Source organism: Eulemur rufifrons, chromosome 3 (genome assembly GCF_041146395.1).
Source record: "Eulemur rufifrons isolate Redbay chromosome 3, OSU_ERuf_1, whole genome shotgun sequence".
NCBI classification, from domain to species: domain Eukaryota; kingdom Metazoa; phylum Chordata; class Mammalia; order Primates; family Lemuridae; genus Eulemur; species Eulemur rufifrons.
The window spans coordinates 49,629,454-49,647,470 of NC_090985.1; the positions used below are offsets into that span (position 1 = coordinate 49,629,454).

The 18,017-nt window shown below is 32.1% G+C and overlaps 1 protein-coding gene across 3 annotated transcripts in view; it reads left to right on the plus strand.

Annotated features, from left to right (window-relative positions):
- Nucleotides 1-18,017, plus strand: part of CSMD3 (CUB and Sushi multiple domains 3) — a 1,111,380-nt gene that overhangs the window by 781,493 nt on the left and 311,870 nt on the right. For all 3 annotated transcript variants that reach the window (XM_069466068.1, XM_069466069.1, XM_069466070.1), the window contains one exon: nt 12,858-13,027. In XM_069466068.1, the coding sequence (XP_069322169.1) occupies nt 12,858-13,027 (170 nt within the window). The remainder of the gene's footprint in view (nt 1-12,857; nt 13,028-18,017) is intronic.

An 18,017-nucleotide genomic window follows, 5' to 3' on the forward strand; every position in this document is an offset into this window, starting at 1 on the left:
TAGGCTCTAGAAAACTTTAAACAAACCTCTTCAAATCATAACTTTCCAATTCCCAAATGTCAACATAAAAATCTCACAAATACTTACGTAATGTTATTTTAGTTCAAAATTACTTTTGTAATTTATGAGCTTTTAAGGAAATTTTAGATATCAAGTAATCTTCCACATGACTTAGCCCTTAATTGTCAAAAAAATCATATATATCTAAATTTAATTCTTATATTGTATTCTTATCAGTTTAATTGAGGTTATATGTATAATGCAAGTAACTGTTAGCTGGTTAATTCAATTTACTACTAGGCTCTAACGGGCTATTGTTAGTTTTTATTTAGTTTCTAAATTCTCATTAATAATTTTAATACAGCTTAATTTACATTGCATTCTGGGCCTGCCAATGAGTGCTTATGTGCTTGGTTTTGATCATTCTGATTCTAAAAATGCACTTTTAGTCACCATGCACAAACATGTTGCAATTAGAGAAAGGCAATATTGCTAATAAATTGCTATTATGATGAGTACTGATACTAATTCTACTACTACTTGTCATTTATCCAATAATTATTATACACCCAGCTTTGTTCTAGACATCTTAAGTTTATTTCTAATTCTCACTGATAAAAGAAAGATTATTTTATTTAATTCACTGATGAGGTAACTGAGGCACAAGGTTAAGTAACTTGCCAAAAATCACTTGGCTTGTAAGTGGCAAAGCTGGGTTTTGAAGCCAGATCAGTCTGATTCCAAAACTCATGCTCTTTATGTAGAAAGTTACTATGTGAAGGGGCAACTTGGTTGGTCATTGTCTTGATGTTGACAAAGGGCAGCCTTACCCTGGTGAAGTGCCTTAATTCAGAACACAGATTGCAGGATGTGTGAAAGTCAACTTTGTGAAGCCCTCTTGGTGGATTTACAAATGACAGACAAAACTGGGTTTGTAAATGTATTAATATTGGAAAGAGGATATCTTTTATTCTGACGATCAGAATATTCATAATTATTATCATGTTCTTTCTGAGAGGAGAGTTCCAAGGATACCAAATCAGTAGTCAAAAGGAGCAAAGGTGTTTAGTGATCTCTAAAAGTCAGAACAAAATGAGATAAATAGTCTGGAAGGATATTTATTCTAGGCAATAAAGAGCTTCCAATCTTCTACTCCCCCAGGGCCCTTTCCTCAACACACAAATATGTGCATAGTAATAAACCACTTCAGGATGAACTGAACAATTCTATTATAGAGGCCCTGTGAATCTGTTCCATGGACACCTAAATACTAAATAATTCCTTCTAAAATAAAGTATTTTATTTCAAACCAAGAACTATACAAAGTTAAATTTTTAATAGTTTTTTTATAGTTTAAATCATATTTCCTGTATATATCTCAGGGGCCTGTTATCAGGATTGGTATTTGAATATTTCAAAAACCTCTGAAAAACCAGTTTAGTACACAAATGGTACCTTTTACACATGATTGTTAGTTTATTTTCAGATGCTACATTTAAGTTTTTGAAATACTCAACTGCTACTTCCATGGTTCAGCATAAAAATTAGAATTGTTGAGTTGGTTTATTTCCTAAATTTATCCATTAGTGATTGGGATAATTATAAACATAAAAAGAGAAACATCTTTACTTATATTTCCTAGGGCTAGAAAATAACAATTAGTCTCATAGAATATATATATATATGTATTCTTATTTTCTAGGAGACTAGTATATATATTAGTTTATATATATATATTTATATATATAAAGTTTTTACCTAGTTTAAAAAGAATATAGAACCTAATTTAATGGTTAATATTATAAAGTACAATTTTAATTCATACAAATTTATTAACTATCCACTCAGTAATATCCACTGTGGGCCAACCACTATGCTAGGCAATTGGGATATAGTGTCCTTAGGGTAAGGATAGGTTCCCTGATTTCAAAGAGCTCATAGTCTGAGGAAGATATGAAAAGATTAACAGGCAAATGTAATAGAGTGTGATAAATGCTCTAAATAGGGGAGACTTCCCGGAGGAAATGGTATCTAATTGAGACAAAAGGATGAGTAGGCTTTAGTTTGATGTGGGTGTGGGATGTGTATGAATAAGATAAGGGCACCTGCAAAAGGCCAGTGTCAAATAAAAGTGGAATACACTTGTGGAAGTACAAGTCATTTGGCTGCTGTTCCCTGAGATATGGAACAAAGAGGGTGAAGAAGGCTGTGGAATGGGAGGATGGGTTAAATACTTTCTGCTTGGGAATTTTGAGCTGCTTGTGGGGTGTAAATGTGGAAATATGTGCTAGAAAGCAGGATATATAGATCTGGAGCTGGGTTAAGAGAGCTAGGTTAGAGATATAGATTTGGGAATCATAGATTCATAAATAAAATGAGATATCTAGAGAGAAGGTGCAGAAACTTTAAAACCTGCTATATTTTCAGCATATTAAACACTTTAGAGAAAGGCAAGATCTCTCACAGCCTAAGCCCTTGAGAAATTTATACTATGAATGTTAGATGAGAGATAAACCAAGAAGTTATTGACAAAGTGAAGGGTTCTGAAATACATTCAAGAATAAAGAGACTTATATAGGTTAACGCTGTCATGGAAGACTTTTTTTTTTTAAATGAGATTTTATATATATACACATATATATTAATATAAGCTCCTAATATTTATTCTTAAACAACTTGTTTGTCATTCATGAACAGTACTAAAACTTTAACAGTCTGTAAAATTTAAGAGTTGTACAGAGTGGTCACATTTTATGCAAGTGTGTGTTTTTGAAGACCTCAGGATTCAAACTCATAAATTATATTTACATTTTCTATAGTAATAAATGTAAAGTATTGGGGAAAGCATTCTTAATATTCATAAATCTAAATAATAGTGCTTCTATAAGAATTTCAGCATTATTCCTAATTTTTTGTACACTATTCTCTCCTAATATAACAGTGAAACATACTTTGGTTGTTAGTAACTTTCAGTGAAAGTTAGCACATCTAATTTTCATTCTAAAGTTTTATTTTTATTTTTCTGACAATAACATCACCACCACTTTATGAGCACCTGGATGCTTGGAAGACTTTTTTATTAAAAAAAAATGTATGTTATAATTACAGTGACTGTTAGGATAATAACAAAGTAATAGTGAGCACCTTTGCTTCACCGGAGTCTATTCTCAACTCAGAGCCTGAATTGAGAAGGGATTCAGGGACCCTGAATTTAAAGGGATCTTTAAAGATGTACATGCTAGGATCCCTACATGTCAGTCCCTTTGACAGTCCTTTTCTCAGAACCCCAGTAGAATAGAGTAGAGTAGAGCACAGTGCAGCTGGAGTGGAATGAGTAAGAGGGATAATAGGGTGGAGTAAGGGAAGAGAGATAAGAGGATAGGTAGAGTGTATCATGTAGGGTTCTGTGGGCAATTGCAAGGACTTTGGTTTTACTCAGAATGGGATGGAAAGCCATTGAAGGGTTCTGGATGAAGGCTTGTCAAAGGGACAAACAGAGAGAGATCCTAGGATGTATGTCTTTAAAGGATCATTCAGGCTCTGAGATGTGAATAAACTCTCAGGAGAAAAAGTGGAAGTGGAGTGGTGAGTTTGCTATTATGGTAATTGAGGAATTCCATTTGTGTGGTGGATCACATTTATTGATATGTATGTTGAACTATCCTTGCATCCCTGGGATGGGGCCCACTTGGTCATGGTGGCTTATTATTATTTTTTTGATGTGCTGTTGAATTCGGTTTGCTAGTATTTTATTGAGGATTTTTTCATCTGCATTCATAAGGGATATTGGTCTGTAGTTTTGTTTTTTTGTAGTGTTCTGTCCTGGGTTTGGTATCAAAGTGATTCTGGCTTCATAGAATGAGTTGGGGAGGATTCTCTCCTTCTTGATGTTATGGAATAATTTCTTTGGTATGGGTACCAACTGTTCTTTGTAGGTCTGCTAAAATTCGGCTGTGAATCCATCTGGTCTGGGGCTTTTTTTTGTTGGAAGATTTTTTATTGCTGCTTCAATCTCATTGCTTGTTAGTAGAGACGAGGTCTTGCTCTTGCTCAGGCTGGTCTAGAACTCCTGAGCTCAAACGATCCGCCTGCCTCGGCCTCCCAGAGTGCTAGACTTACAGGCGTGAGCCACCGCACCTGACCTCTCCACAATATTTTGAAATTAAAAAAAAGACATTTCCATTGTGCTGGTCCCTTTGCTGTTTCCTCCCATATATGAAGTACATTCTCATCTGTATCTGCTATGCCCTCTGACTGCAATGCTATTTCCCATTGCATATTTTCCCCTTTAACTCCTTCAGATCTCTGTTCAGATATGATTTTTCAATGAATATTTGCTCAGTATTTCCTATCCCTCTTCCACGATTTTCTTCTTAGCACTTATGATCATCTGGCTTGTTGTTTATTCCACTTGTTTTTTCTATACTTATTTATTGCATGTTTCACCTCAGGAGAATAGATGCTTCTCTCATACTCTTTTTTTTTTTTTTTTTTTTTTTTGATGGCTCTCCAGCACAAAGAATAGTGTTTGGTTCATAGTGGATGTTCAATTAACATTGATGAGATGAATGAATGAGTGTCACCTACAATCACTCCATAGCGTTTCTCATGCAGAGCATTGTTTGCCAAAGGATAGCCAGTTTTTCCAGTTAGAAGGAAGAGGGAAGGCCATGTGGCATTCCAAAATAAACATGGTTTACAACCAATTTTGTTCACATCTTTAAAATTATGTGACTCTTTGTCTTTAATTGGAGTATTTACATAAATTAAAAATGTTTATATAAAGTGAGATTTTATTAATATTTCATTTATTAAGCTATTTCAAATTGGTGTGATTCAACGTTAATGTAAAATGAAACTCCATATATGTGGTCTACCACAAGAAGCAGTTTTCTCCTTTCAATTTTTGCTTTATAGAGAGCACTGTTTCTGTGAGGAAATTTAAGCAAGTAAGCAAACCAACACAATAGAACCAAAAACCTCTATCATAATAATAACATTAAGGGAGAAAATAGGAGGAGGGAAAGAAATACAGACCATAGCAAACATTGATAAAAGAAAAAGAAAAATTAAGACACTTTTAGGGAACAGTATGTTAAAGGAACACTCAAACCATGTGTATAGCAATCATTTTCTTCGCATTTTATAACATATGGACTTTCCTTTAAAGATTAAATCTGAAAAATGTTTGTAATTGGGATTGTCTAAAAATACACATGCAGAATCGCCATACATTTTTTCTTCTTTTATAAGTCTCTTTAGAAGAATGTTGTTTGCCAACTCTGATCATAGTTTATCTGCTTTAGAACCATTAGTGCTGTTATGGAGAAATCAACAGGGCATACTTGCCGCTCTCCAGCCAGTCCTATAATTTATAATCCTATGGCACGCTGTCCCATACTGGAATCTCTTCCCTAAATTCTTTAGATTTCTTAGTCACACCCCATTAGGATACACAACAGAGAAGTACAGCCACAATATAAGCTGAAAGGTCCTGAAGGAATCTTCAACCCCATCCACTGTTGCTCTGTTGAAGACCAAGGAAAGGGATAGTTTCTTATTGACGTCCTTATGGGCCTTAGGTCACCAGAAATAAAAATTCAGTGTTTATGTCTGTTATACCTGGCTGATAATTCCTCTTCTGAGCATAAGAAACATAATGAAATGAGATATTTCTCAGGAAAATCAAAGACATTGTTGAATTGTTTTAAGATATTGTTTTATGCCTGTAAGACCCAATTAGGTTTCTATTTCTCTGTGGACTTTCCTCAACTTCCACAGGCAAAATTGTTTATTCCATTCATAGTGTTCCCACCAAACTTGTTCATATTTGTTTTTATAGCATTTAGCACATCACATAGCAATTTATCATTTAATCTATTTGTTTATTTCACTCTTCTCTACTCCAAGCAAATGGCAGAGTGCCTGCTATATAATAGAATTTCTATTAATCTATCATTGGTTTAAAATGTAACATCTTAATTCAGGGTGCTATATTTTAAATGCTTAGATTTCTGTCACATAAGTGAAATTTGAATGTAATTTTTATGTTGACAAATTGTGTATTTTGTATGTAGACATATAGCCCAATAGACAAAAAAAGACATATTCTGAATTTAATTTCATTAACTAGAAGCTGTAATGGGAATATAAAATGACTCAACATGTGTTGCTGAGAGCAATAAATGCCGCACAAGTACCAGTGATTCAGATCCAGTTGTAATAGCATAGCTATCTCAAAAGCCAGTAGTCTGTTAGGGATCATGTCTTGGAACAAAATACACAGCTAACACTATCGATACTTAGGACAGAGAGTCTTACAGACCAATATATTTCTTACTTTTTGCTGAGGCTCCTTAACATTGTTTCTTTTTATAATTGCAAATTTATTGAGGTATAATTGACAAATAAAAATTGTATTTATTCAAGATGTATTAAATATATCATGATGTTTTGATATGTATATTATATATACACATTGTCAAATGATTGTCACAATCATGCTAATTAACATATTTGTCAGCTCAAGTGGTTACCTTTTGTGTGTTATGAGAATATTAAGATCTGCTCTCTTAGAAAATTTCAGGCATATAATACAGTATTATTAACTATAGTCACCATGCTGTGCATTAGTTCTCCAAAAATTATTTATCTCAAAACTGTAAATTTGTACACCTTGACCAGCATCCCCCCATCTTCCCTACTTCTCACTCCTGGTAACCAACTTTTTGCTCTCTGTTTCTGTGAGTTACACTTTTTTAGATCCCACTAAGAAGGGAGATCATGCAGTATTTGTCTTTCTGTGTCTGGCTTACTTCACTTAGCATAACATCTTCTTGTAACAAGTTAGGATTTTCTTCTTTTTTATAGCTGAATAATTTTCCATATTGAATAATATTACATATATATTCCACACATATATAAAAAACACATTTTCTTTTCCATTCATTTCCATTCCCTATTAAGTTATACAAGTTCCTTCTATATTTTAGATAGTAATCCTTTATCAGATATGTGCTTTGCAAATATTTTCTCCCATTCCATGGATTCCCTTTTCATTTTGTAGATTTTTTCCTTGCTGTACAGAACTTTTTAGTTTGATGTGGTCCCATTTGTTTATATTTGCTTTTGTTGCTTGTAATTTTGTTGTTAAATAAAACAATCATCCCCAAGACTAATGTCATGGAATATTTCTCTATATTTTCTTTTAGGAGTTTTAAGATTTCAGGTCTCATATTTAAGTCTTAAATCCATTTTGAGTTGATTTTTGTGCATATGTACGATAAGTATCCAATATCAAGGTTCTTTTGCATATGGATATCCAGTTTTTCTAACAACATTTATTAAAAAGAATCTTCATATATATATGTTTTTATATATAATATATTCTTAGAGCCTTTGTAGAAGATTAGTTAACCAAATATGTGTGGCATTCCTTTTGCTCAAGGTATCTTCAGCTATTTGAGGACTCTGGTGGTTCTATAAGAATTTTAGGATTGTTTTTTTCTATTTCTGTGAAAAATGCCATTGAAATTTTGATAGGGGTTGAATTGAATCTATATATTGATTTGGGAAGTATGAATATTTTAACAATATGAATTCCTCTAATCTGCCTCCCATCCATGAACACAGAGCACCTTTTAATTTATTTATGGATTCATTTTATTTTATCAATGTGCCTTTCATCTTCGTTAAATTTATACCTAAGTGTTTTATTCTTTTTGATGCTATTATGAACAGGATTGTTTTCTTAATGTTTTGTTTGAACAGTTCATTTTTAGTGCATGAAACACAACGGATTTTGTTTGTTAATTTTATAGCCTGCAAATGTACTGACTTTATTAGTTCTAACAGGGTTTTTTTTTCATGTAATCTTTAGAATTTTCTATATATAAGATCATGTTATCTGCAAACAGAGACTATTTCACTCCTTCCTTTCTGATTTAGATGGCTTTTATTTCTTTCTTTTGCCTAATTGTACTGGCTAGGACATCCAGTGCTATGTTGTATAGAAGTGGGGAGAGTGGCCATCCTTATTTTCTGCCTGATCTTAGAGGAAAAGCTTTCAACTTCTCAGTGTTTGATATTAGCTGTGGATTTGTAATATATGGTCTTTATTGTGTTGAGGTACATTTCTTTTATTACCGAAATTGAGAGTTTTTTTATCAAAAAAGAATGTTGAATTTTATCAAATGCGTTTTTTGCCTCTATTGAGATAGATTTGTCAAATGCCTTTTTTTATCTCTATTGAGATAATCATATAATTTTGCCTTTCCTTCTGTTAACATAATGTATCACATTTATTGATTTGCATATGGTGAACCATCCTTGCATCTTGGCATAAATCCAACTTGATTATGGTATTGTTGAGTTTGGTTTGCTAGAATTTTGTTGAGGATTTTTGAATCTATGTTCATCAGGGATATTGACCTATAATTTTCTTTTTTAGTGTCCATATGTGGTTTTGGTAGCAGCGTAATACTGGCCTCCTAAAATAAGTTTGAATGTGTTTCTTCTTCTTCAGTTTTTTTGGAAGAGTTTGAGAAGGATTGGTATTAATTTTTCTTTAAATATTTGAAAAATTCAACAGTGAAACCATCAGACCCTGGGCTTTTCTTTGATGGGAGATTTTTAATTACTGATTCAAACTTCTAACTTATTATTGTTTGCTTCAGATTTTATATTTTTTCATAATTCATTGTGTCAGCTTTTTACAGAGAAGAGCTAGAAGCATGCTCATTGCTTGACTAAGGCATATGGTCAAACTGTGCAAAGTTTGTTGTTAATTTCAAAATTAGACCTAGTTCAAATCTGGTTGGCAAGCAAGACTGCTATAGCTAAAGTGCTGAAAGAGAACTGTACTGGGAAAATGTTAGTCCTAAATTGAATACTGAAAGCCAGTGCTTGGTATATTTTAAAATCAAAGATTAAATCAAAGATCAGTTTCCATGTAAAATTAATTCCTTATTAACCAGCTAGCTCCTGGAGTTTGGTATTGTGGCTAAATAAATACCGCCATAACCTACTGCTGGTAAAAAATTTTATTAAAACACTTATTGAAAAAATAAATGTGTGCATTTTCCTGTATATGTAAGTAGAATGTTCTGAAGAGATTTTTATTTTCTGTTTCAATATCTTTCCTTGAGATGAGGTAATCATTCTGAACATTTAAATTATGTGTAATAGAATATATATTTATAAATTATATGTGGGATGAATGCATTCTGACCCTCAGGACACACCCCAGCCCACATATAATAATCTTCTTAATTTTAATAGAATATGCTTGAATAGTGTGGGCAGCAGTTAAATTATAAAGAAAAAAGTGACCTTATGTACTAGATGTGCTAGTTTACCTGGCATAGTCTCAATTTACACCTTTTGTTTAGGATAATTAACATAATTATTAACAATGCCTCCTTTCACACTAAAAACGTACTTTAATCTGAAAGAGAAATTGTACGTTCACCCTTTTAACACCATGGACAATGATAGATGACTGTAAATCCCAGCTTTTATACAAACTATTTGTTTGATTTTAGCAAGAAAGCTCACTTTGGTGTCTTCACCTATAAAAGTGGAGAAAGTAAGTTTTACCTTGCAGGGATAACGTGAGAAATAAATGCAGAGTCAACTTCATGAATGTGAAACCTCTGTAGTCACACAGGGCTCCATGCTAAGAAGGTCCCTTACTTGGTTTAATGTTCCATTGGTCTTTTGAAATTCTTACTTGTTCAACAAGGGGCATTGCATTTTCATTTTGCATTGGTTCCCACACTTACATAGTTAGTACTGATTAAATGAGAAAGGTGCTAATTTAATCCAAATTATCTTTTAATTCTTCTATTCCTTAGTAAGACCTGATTTTATTTCACCAAGTAGATATCATTTATAGCCAATTTAAATAAACCAAAATAGTAAAATATAAAAAAGTTTCTTTTTAATATAAAAGGCAAGGCTTTTTAAAATTATACAGTATAAACCCAATAAAATTTCTGGCAGAAGGCACTTACTGTCTATTGTAATGTTGAGAACTTAAATTATTAGTATATTTTAAAGGGCAGTTGAAGTCACTTATTATTTGGCTTTGTTTTGGGGGGGTATAGGGTGTTTTGCTCAATTTATATAAGTTGTTAAAATAATTTTGATATTATCAATGATACTTCAAAATTAAGAAGAGTCCCTCTGGCTTTTTATAGAAAAATGTTTTTCTATACCGGTATAGATTTCATCTATAGATTTTTCATTTTTAAAAAATTTTCTAGCATATATATGTATATATATCATGATATCACTATAAATGTTATCGTGATATATAATATTTAATACTTAAAATATTCATAATTATAACTTTAATTTATTGAGCTCTTGTAAGCCAACATTGTGCTAAATGCTCAACATGTATCATCTACATATCTATCTATCTATATGTAGACACACACGCATAAATCTCTATGAGGAAGGTATTATTTTCATTGTATTAATAACAATATTGAGCTTAAAGGGAATAATTTTCCAAAGCCCTATAACTAGGAAAAAATAGAGCTAAATTTTTAACCTAGGACTCTGATTTTTAATGTCTGAGCTCTTAATCATGCTATCAATATTTTGCAAATTGACATCTAAGAACATATTTTCAAAACTTTCTGATTTTATAAAATAATTTAAAACTGTTTGAATTTTCTTCTAAATAATCTAATTGATAAAAATATATGTGCATTCTGGGTCATCTGTATGATCTCAATTATATTTGTCATCATACTCCACAGGCGTACCTAGATTTAATAATCTAGTGAGAAAGAAATAAGGCAGATTTAAAATGTAAATGGTTCCCACTAGGTAAAAGAAGCATGGCATCATGTTGTCCTATACAGAAGAAAGTTTCTCAGCAGCTCACAAAGGTATAAGATGAGGGAGAATTGAGTCATTACACAGTATAGTATAATTAAAGACGTAGCAAATTCTAAAAGCCTATATTCTAGCAGCTGGTTCCTGATCCACATTGCCAAAGGCGATTTCATTTCAGGAAAACAAAATCTTATGCTACGTTAAATACATGTTGCTATTTTTAATTTTGTTGTTTTTGTCATTTGTTCCAGTATTTGTAAAGTAGTTTTGGTATTACAATTGTATACAGCTAAAAGCATAAGGACATATCTATTTTTGTTTGAATATATTTAAATGACATTAAAATAAAAATAATTTAAATCAATCTTGATGGTCTATGATTTTTTTCTTTTACTTTAAAAGGAATTTGGAGGAACTCTTTATTGTGTATTATTCCTCATGTGACTGATTGATTGTTAGCATTGTACCATTAGTTTTTATTATTTCATGTGATGTTTATATTATACTAACTGCTTCTTCTTAATCATTTTTATTTCCTCATTAGGCTTTTTTTTTTTTTGCTTTATTTTTGTTAATGTTTAAGCCCTTAAAAGGTAAAGCATTCATTATCCTTCACCTTGTTGTCTACTTCCTCTGATTTATGTTTCCATAAATCATTATTTTTACAATATTATTTCTGGAAAATAATGACTTGCTTTTTTTTAAATTTTTAGTTAAATCTTTGAAAATATAAATATTCCTACCCTATGGTTTGGTAACATGAAGCAAGTTATTAGATAAGATAGAAAACCGAGTCCCTTGCATTTTTGAAACATATTTAAGAATTATAAGGACTTGGGCCGGGCGCGGTGGCTCACGCCTGTAATCCTAGCACTCTGGGAGGCCGAAGTGGGTGGGTTGTTTGAGCTCAGGAGTTCAAGACCAGCCTAAGCAAGAGCGAGACCCCCGTCTCTACTAAAAATAGAAAGAAATTATATGGACAGCTAAAAATATACATAGAAAAAATTAGCCGGGCATGGTGGCACATGCCTGTAGTCCCAGCTACTCAGGAGGCTGAGGCAGTAGGATTGCTTGAGCCCAGGAGTTTGAGGTTGCTGTGAGCTAGGCTGGAGCCACGGCACTCTAGCCCGGGCAACAAAGCGAGACTCTGTCTCAAAAAAAAAAAAAAAAAAAAGAATTATAAGGACTTAATGTTTGGTTTTGCCATATCGTCACAAGATTTTTATATTGTAATAAATTGAAATTAAATTTGACCTAAATTTGTTGAGAAATTCTCAGTTCTTCACAAATGGTAGAATACTTCCTCAAATTTTGCAAAATTAGACCTGGAGGGTTAGCAGTAGCATATATTTATTATGAGAATGGCTTAATTCAGTCTATCTTTTAAGCTGAGAAAGATGATACAATTTCCAAAGATTCCCAATCTGTTACAATTATTGATTAAGTGTTATAACCAATGGGTTTTAACAATTATATCAGTTTTCAAAGACAATGTGCTATTTGATTCACTTTTTATTATTAAAATTGTTGGATCAAGGAAATGCTATTGGGAGAAAAAGGGATCAATTCAATTAAAAAGTTAAAAAGGGGATCAAATTGGAATCATTCAAAAGCAAAATTCAAATCTCTTTACCTTTTATTATATTTTAAAAGAGTTAAATTATAAAATGAAATGTTTTAAACTAATCAGAGATCCACAAGCTCAAAATGCATTAAAATATTTTGCTCTGATCCTTTCCCATGCTACCCTTTCATCCAGGGGAAAAATTACTGAAACTATTGTATATTTCCATTTATATACACATATCCTTTCCATGGGCAGTAGTCCTTTCTTCCCATATGTTATTTGAGGAGGGAAAAAATCATCTACAACATATAGCCATTCTATATATCATTTTCCTGTTAGGCTCTAGGTAAAATAAAATGCATTACACTTCCATACATGACATTACTTGAAAATGATAATGCTTTCTATTAAACTGTACTTCAATATTCTGTTTTACCTGCAGCTGAATGTGGTGCATCTGCAACAAATAATGAAGGAATTTTGCTCTCTCCAAATTATCCACTCAACTATGAAAACAACCATGAATGCATATATAGTATTCAGGTTCAAGCAGGAAAGGGCATCAATATTTCAGCCAGAACATTTCATTTAGCACAAGGAGATGTTCTTAAGGTAGGTGAACTCAGACGAACTTATATTTTGATCATTTTAGTCATTAAGTATACATTAATAAATAAACATACACACATACATATATGTATATGTGTATATAATCAACCATAAGTTGATTCTACTATTCATACATTCAAATTATACATTAATACCCATTTCCTATTATTATTTACATTGAAAGAGAATGTTCTGTTTCCAATGCTTTTTATAATAAAAGGTAAATTTTTATTTTATGATACACAAATTTTAATGTTTCAATAATATCAAAATAAAATTTTTGTGCAAAATATTTTGTCTAATAAATATTATATATAAAATATGATTAACCCATGAATGATTGTTTTTTTAAGAAACATGATTTATTTTTGTTTTTATTCTAATGTCTATTAGGTAACTTATTTATCTCTGAATGTTATATGAGTAAGTCCTTGCATTTATAACTACAAATCAATTTCATGAATATATAAACCTAATAAATCAGTATCTACAAATTAATAAAAAGATATACTTAGTTGATAATAGATATTTGTTGTAAACATTATTAATTTATTTTAAAAACTTGAAATAATCAAATGTCCTATCTTTTAAAAGATAAAATTTTTGGCAAATAAATATTTTCATAGTTGCTGATTTTATAGTTTGCAATGTAAGTATTTTGGTAAATATAGTTTATATTTATTATTTGAATAAAAATAAATACTTCTATAAAATCACATTTAAATATTTTAAAAATAATTATGTACCTTTTTTCCTAATTGTTAAAATTTTTTTAAGCCAGGTAAGAAATTCAATACATATCTGTTTTCACAGATCTTGAAAAAAAGTTATGATATCCCAGATTGGCAGGGGGGAGGGAGATTCTTGTATAAGCAGTGATTTTAATATTGTTGGTTATTTTCTTCTTTTAAAAGTAATCTCATTTGATGATAATCAATGGATCTCTAACACAAATAATACTGTATGCTTATAAAATTTGTATAAAACTTTAGGGAAAATTTTCCTGCAATACATCTAGATGTATAAAATTTTAACATTAATTTAGGACCAATATGTGCATTTCTGTTTTCTGAACCTTTACCCAACAGGAAACAAAATTCACTATATAAAATTCTTTTACCTCCAGTTCTTTGTTGGAATTTATTTGTTAAAATAAGTTATGTTTGCTAAATTGGAGTCAACATTGAGATTAATAGGAAGCTTGCACATAGAACTGAGACAGTACTTTTATATTCAAGCTAACTATGGGGGAAAAATGTATCAATGCATAGATAAGAGCTATGAGCTAGTCTGGCCATTAATCTATATCACACAGAAACCATAGTAAACATGGTTTAATATTAGTAGATAATTTTGAGTCATTACTTTATACCAGATACATAAATTTTCATATAAAATTTTCTTTTGCACTTGTGTCATGTGTCAGAAGCTGATAAATAATTTTAAACAGCATCCAAGAAATCCTCCTTGGACAGACAGGCATTTTTTAGCCATGAGAAGGCAGCAAAAAATAAATAAATAAATAAATAATTCCAGTGGCGATTCTAGCTTAAAGTCGAAACTGGAAAGGAAATTTTGACTCATATATTCTCAATTGAACAAAAATGGAACAGAATGATCATTTAAGAACATATTATTTTTCCATTTGCTTACTTAATGGTATTTTCTTTCTCCTTGTTTCTGTGAAAAACCTTGGCTAATTGTGTGTTTTTATAATGGTGATAGGACAAATATGTAGGATAGGTTCTTCTTCCTATCCATTATTATGTAGGAAACTTTTGCACTATCGATGCCTTCAATTATTAATGTTTGCATACAGGAATATGAGTAGGTTAAGTAACAATTTTGTTGGATGCCACTTACATTTTTTTGAAAACTTTAAAGACATGCATGGTAGGTTTAGATTTTACTTGACACTGCAACTTTAAGAAATATGAAAAGACATATGAACTGTGTTTTGTTTAAAAACCTTTAATGTTCACATTTTTAAGAATAAACTTTGAAACATATATGCCTTAAAATACATTAACAGAGCAACACAACCTATACAAAATCTCCTGCTCTGACCTATGTTGAAATCCAGATTCTATCTAAATGATCTACTCACTATTTCTGCTTAAATGACTAATGGGTATTTTGAAGTTCACCTGTCCAAATCATACATCTCCCCTCTCCTCATTTTTCTCCATTTTAGTAAATAGAAACCAGTTACTCAGGGATGAACTTGAGTTCATCCTTTCTTCCGTTTTTCTTTTACACTTTGCATAGAGTCTATCTGCAAATTCTGTGGTCCGTTCCTTCAAAATATTTACAGAATCAATCACTTCTCACTCCTATAAATTCCTTGGTGTAAACTACCATCATTTCTCACTTTGATTACTGACATTGTTTTCAAGTGGTCACCCTGCTTTCACCATGGCTAAGTCCATTCATGCTGTTATAATAGAATACCATAGACTGAATGGCTTATAAACAACAGACATTTATTTCTCACAATTTCTGGAGGCTGGTAAGTTCAAGATTAAGGCATTAGCATATTCCGTATCTGGTAAGGGCCCTCTTCCACAAAGCTGCCATTTTTATACTGTTACCTCACATGGTGGAAGGGGCAAATGAGGTCTTTGGAGTCTCCTTTCCAAGGACATTAATTCCATTTATGAGATATCTGCTCTTATGACCAATCACCTTATAATACCCCCCTGATACCATCACCTTGGGGGCTAAGATTTTAACATATGAATTTTGGCGGGGGGCGGGGGAGGCAGGTGTGGACATAAACATGGAGATGATAGCACACCCTATGGTCTATTTCCAATCCAATAACCAAAGTGACCCTTTTTTGTGTTACTTTCTGGCTCAAAACCTTTTTATGTTTCTTATCGTATTACAATAAACAAAATCTGAAGCCCCATGGCTTAGATGACCCTGTGATTTGGTCTAATTGTAATGTCTCTGACCTTTTCTCCTGCCATTTTTCCTCTAGCTCACTCTACTCCAGGCATAAGAGCCTCATTGCTGTTCTTCAAATATATCAAGTGTGCTCTAATCCCAGACTTTTTGCTCAGGCTATTTCTTCTGCTTGAATATTCTTCCTTACCATATCCACATGGTTCTAGCCTTCATTTTTCCTTCATAATTCTGCTCAAATGTCATCTTGTCAGAGATGACACGTCTATATAAATTAGTAAAACTTCCCTCCACCATCTTTCTCGATATCATTAACCTGGTTTAATCCTCTTCATGGCTCTAATCATAACCTGACATATTATATACGCATAGTTTATTTCTTTACTTTGTCTTCCCCAGTATAATGTATGCTGTTAGACAGAAGGAACTCTCCCTGTTTAATTCCACTTTAACTCCAGCACCAAGGAACAATCCTTGTCATATAATATTTTTTCTCCTAGAAAGAACAAATTTACTAAATAATTCCAGCTACTTTCTATGTAAAGCAAGAGAAATATATTTCTGTTCTATTTAATTTCAATTTTTATTATTTCTAATCTGAGAAAAGTGAATATATTTTTACATGACAGAGGTAATTTTAAATATCTCCCCCTTTGTCATGCTATTTTGTCCAAATATAGCTTTAAAAATCCAGTCATATTTGGTGGTATATTACTGGATAAACATATCTACTCAATCAATTGAGCAAATTTGTTCTAACCTTTGCAAATACATTGTGCTCTGGATCATTCTTCCAAAAACTTATTTTGTTTTAAGAATGGGATTTAGAGTCAAGTAGACCTAGGTTGAAATCCTAAACCTGTCACTTAATAGTTACACAATTTTTGAAAACTTACTCAATATTTCTAAACCTCATTTTCCTCACTTAAAGCATTCTGATAATAAAAACCTGCATTCAGGATTGTTATAATGATTAAACTAGTTGATGTTTTAAAATTAAATGATACTTATAAAATACTTAGCATAGTGCCTGCCTCTGGAAATGCTCAGAGAATTGAAGTGTAGCAGGAATACATTTCAGAGGCTGAATCAAAATTTTCAAGAAATATTGCCTATTAAGATTTTTCTATAAATGACCTAATTTTTTTCTTCAACTTTTTTCCACTGGACTGTGGGAAAATCAATATAGGTCAATTTAAAATAAACTCAGTCAATTCTGCATTTGCCAATTCAAGATCTGCCACATACTTTGGCATCAAGACATCTCAAGAATGAAAAGTGCGTTTTGTCCTAGGGCATCATCTGTTTGTAGCAGCAGCCTCTGAGCTTTCTCTTTTTCTGCTTGGTCTACAGTCATCAGTGCAATTGGCCATCCACTACCAGGTCCTAGTTATCTCAATTGAAAAATCTCTTTGCATCCCCCATCTCTTGGTAGCATATTCTGCTCTGCTCTCAACCTCATGGATGACAAACGTTTTTTAGTTACTCTGTATGTGATACTGAGTTACATCAGAATTTCATTTGTCTGGCTCAGTCCCAGTTGCCTCGCCAACTACACTAGCTATTTCTTTCCTACCTCTTTTCTGCAAGCATATAAATTTCTACAGGTTTTGCCAACTTCCATACAGAAAACCAGGTACATGTTCCCTTCATTGTCCAACTCTTTGGGTTCTGTCATCGTGCCACCCAAAATGGGTAAGATGCAAGATCCTGTCGTAGAGACCTAAATCAAAACCTAACTCATTTATTCTCCTCTGAAGTCATCTAGGGACTGTTTCTTTGGGATCAGATGAGAATATATTCTTTTATTCTTTTCAATAGGTGTAGGATATGGCAGGAATATTAAACCTCTTCCCTCACCCTCACTTGTAATATGTAATCTAATTAATTCTTTCAATTAACATATGTAGGAGGGGTTTGTTATTATGTAGTCACTAAGCAATCAACAGTAAATAGTTCCCATTGTCAGCCTGATAGGATGGAAACTGAATGCCAATTAGAAGTACTATTTCTGTTTTCATTGTTGCTGTGTTTGTTGTTACTTTCAAATAAAGAATAAGCACCATGTTTACATAAAAGAATGGAG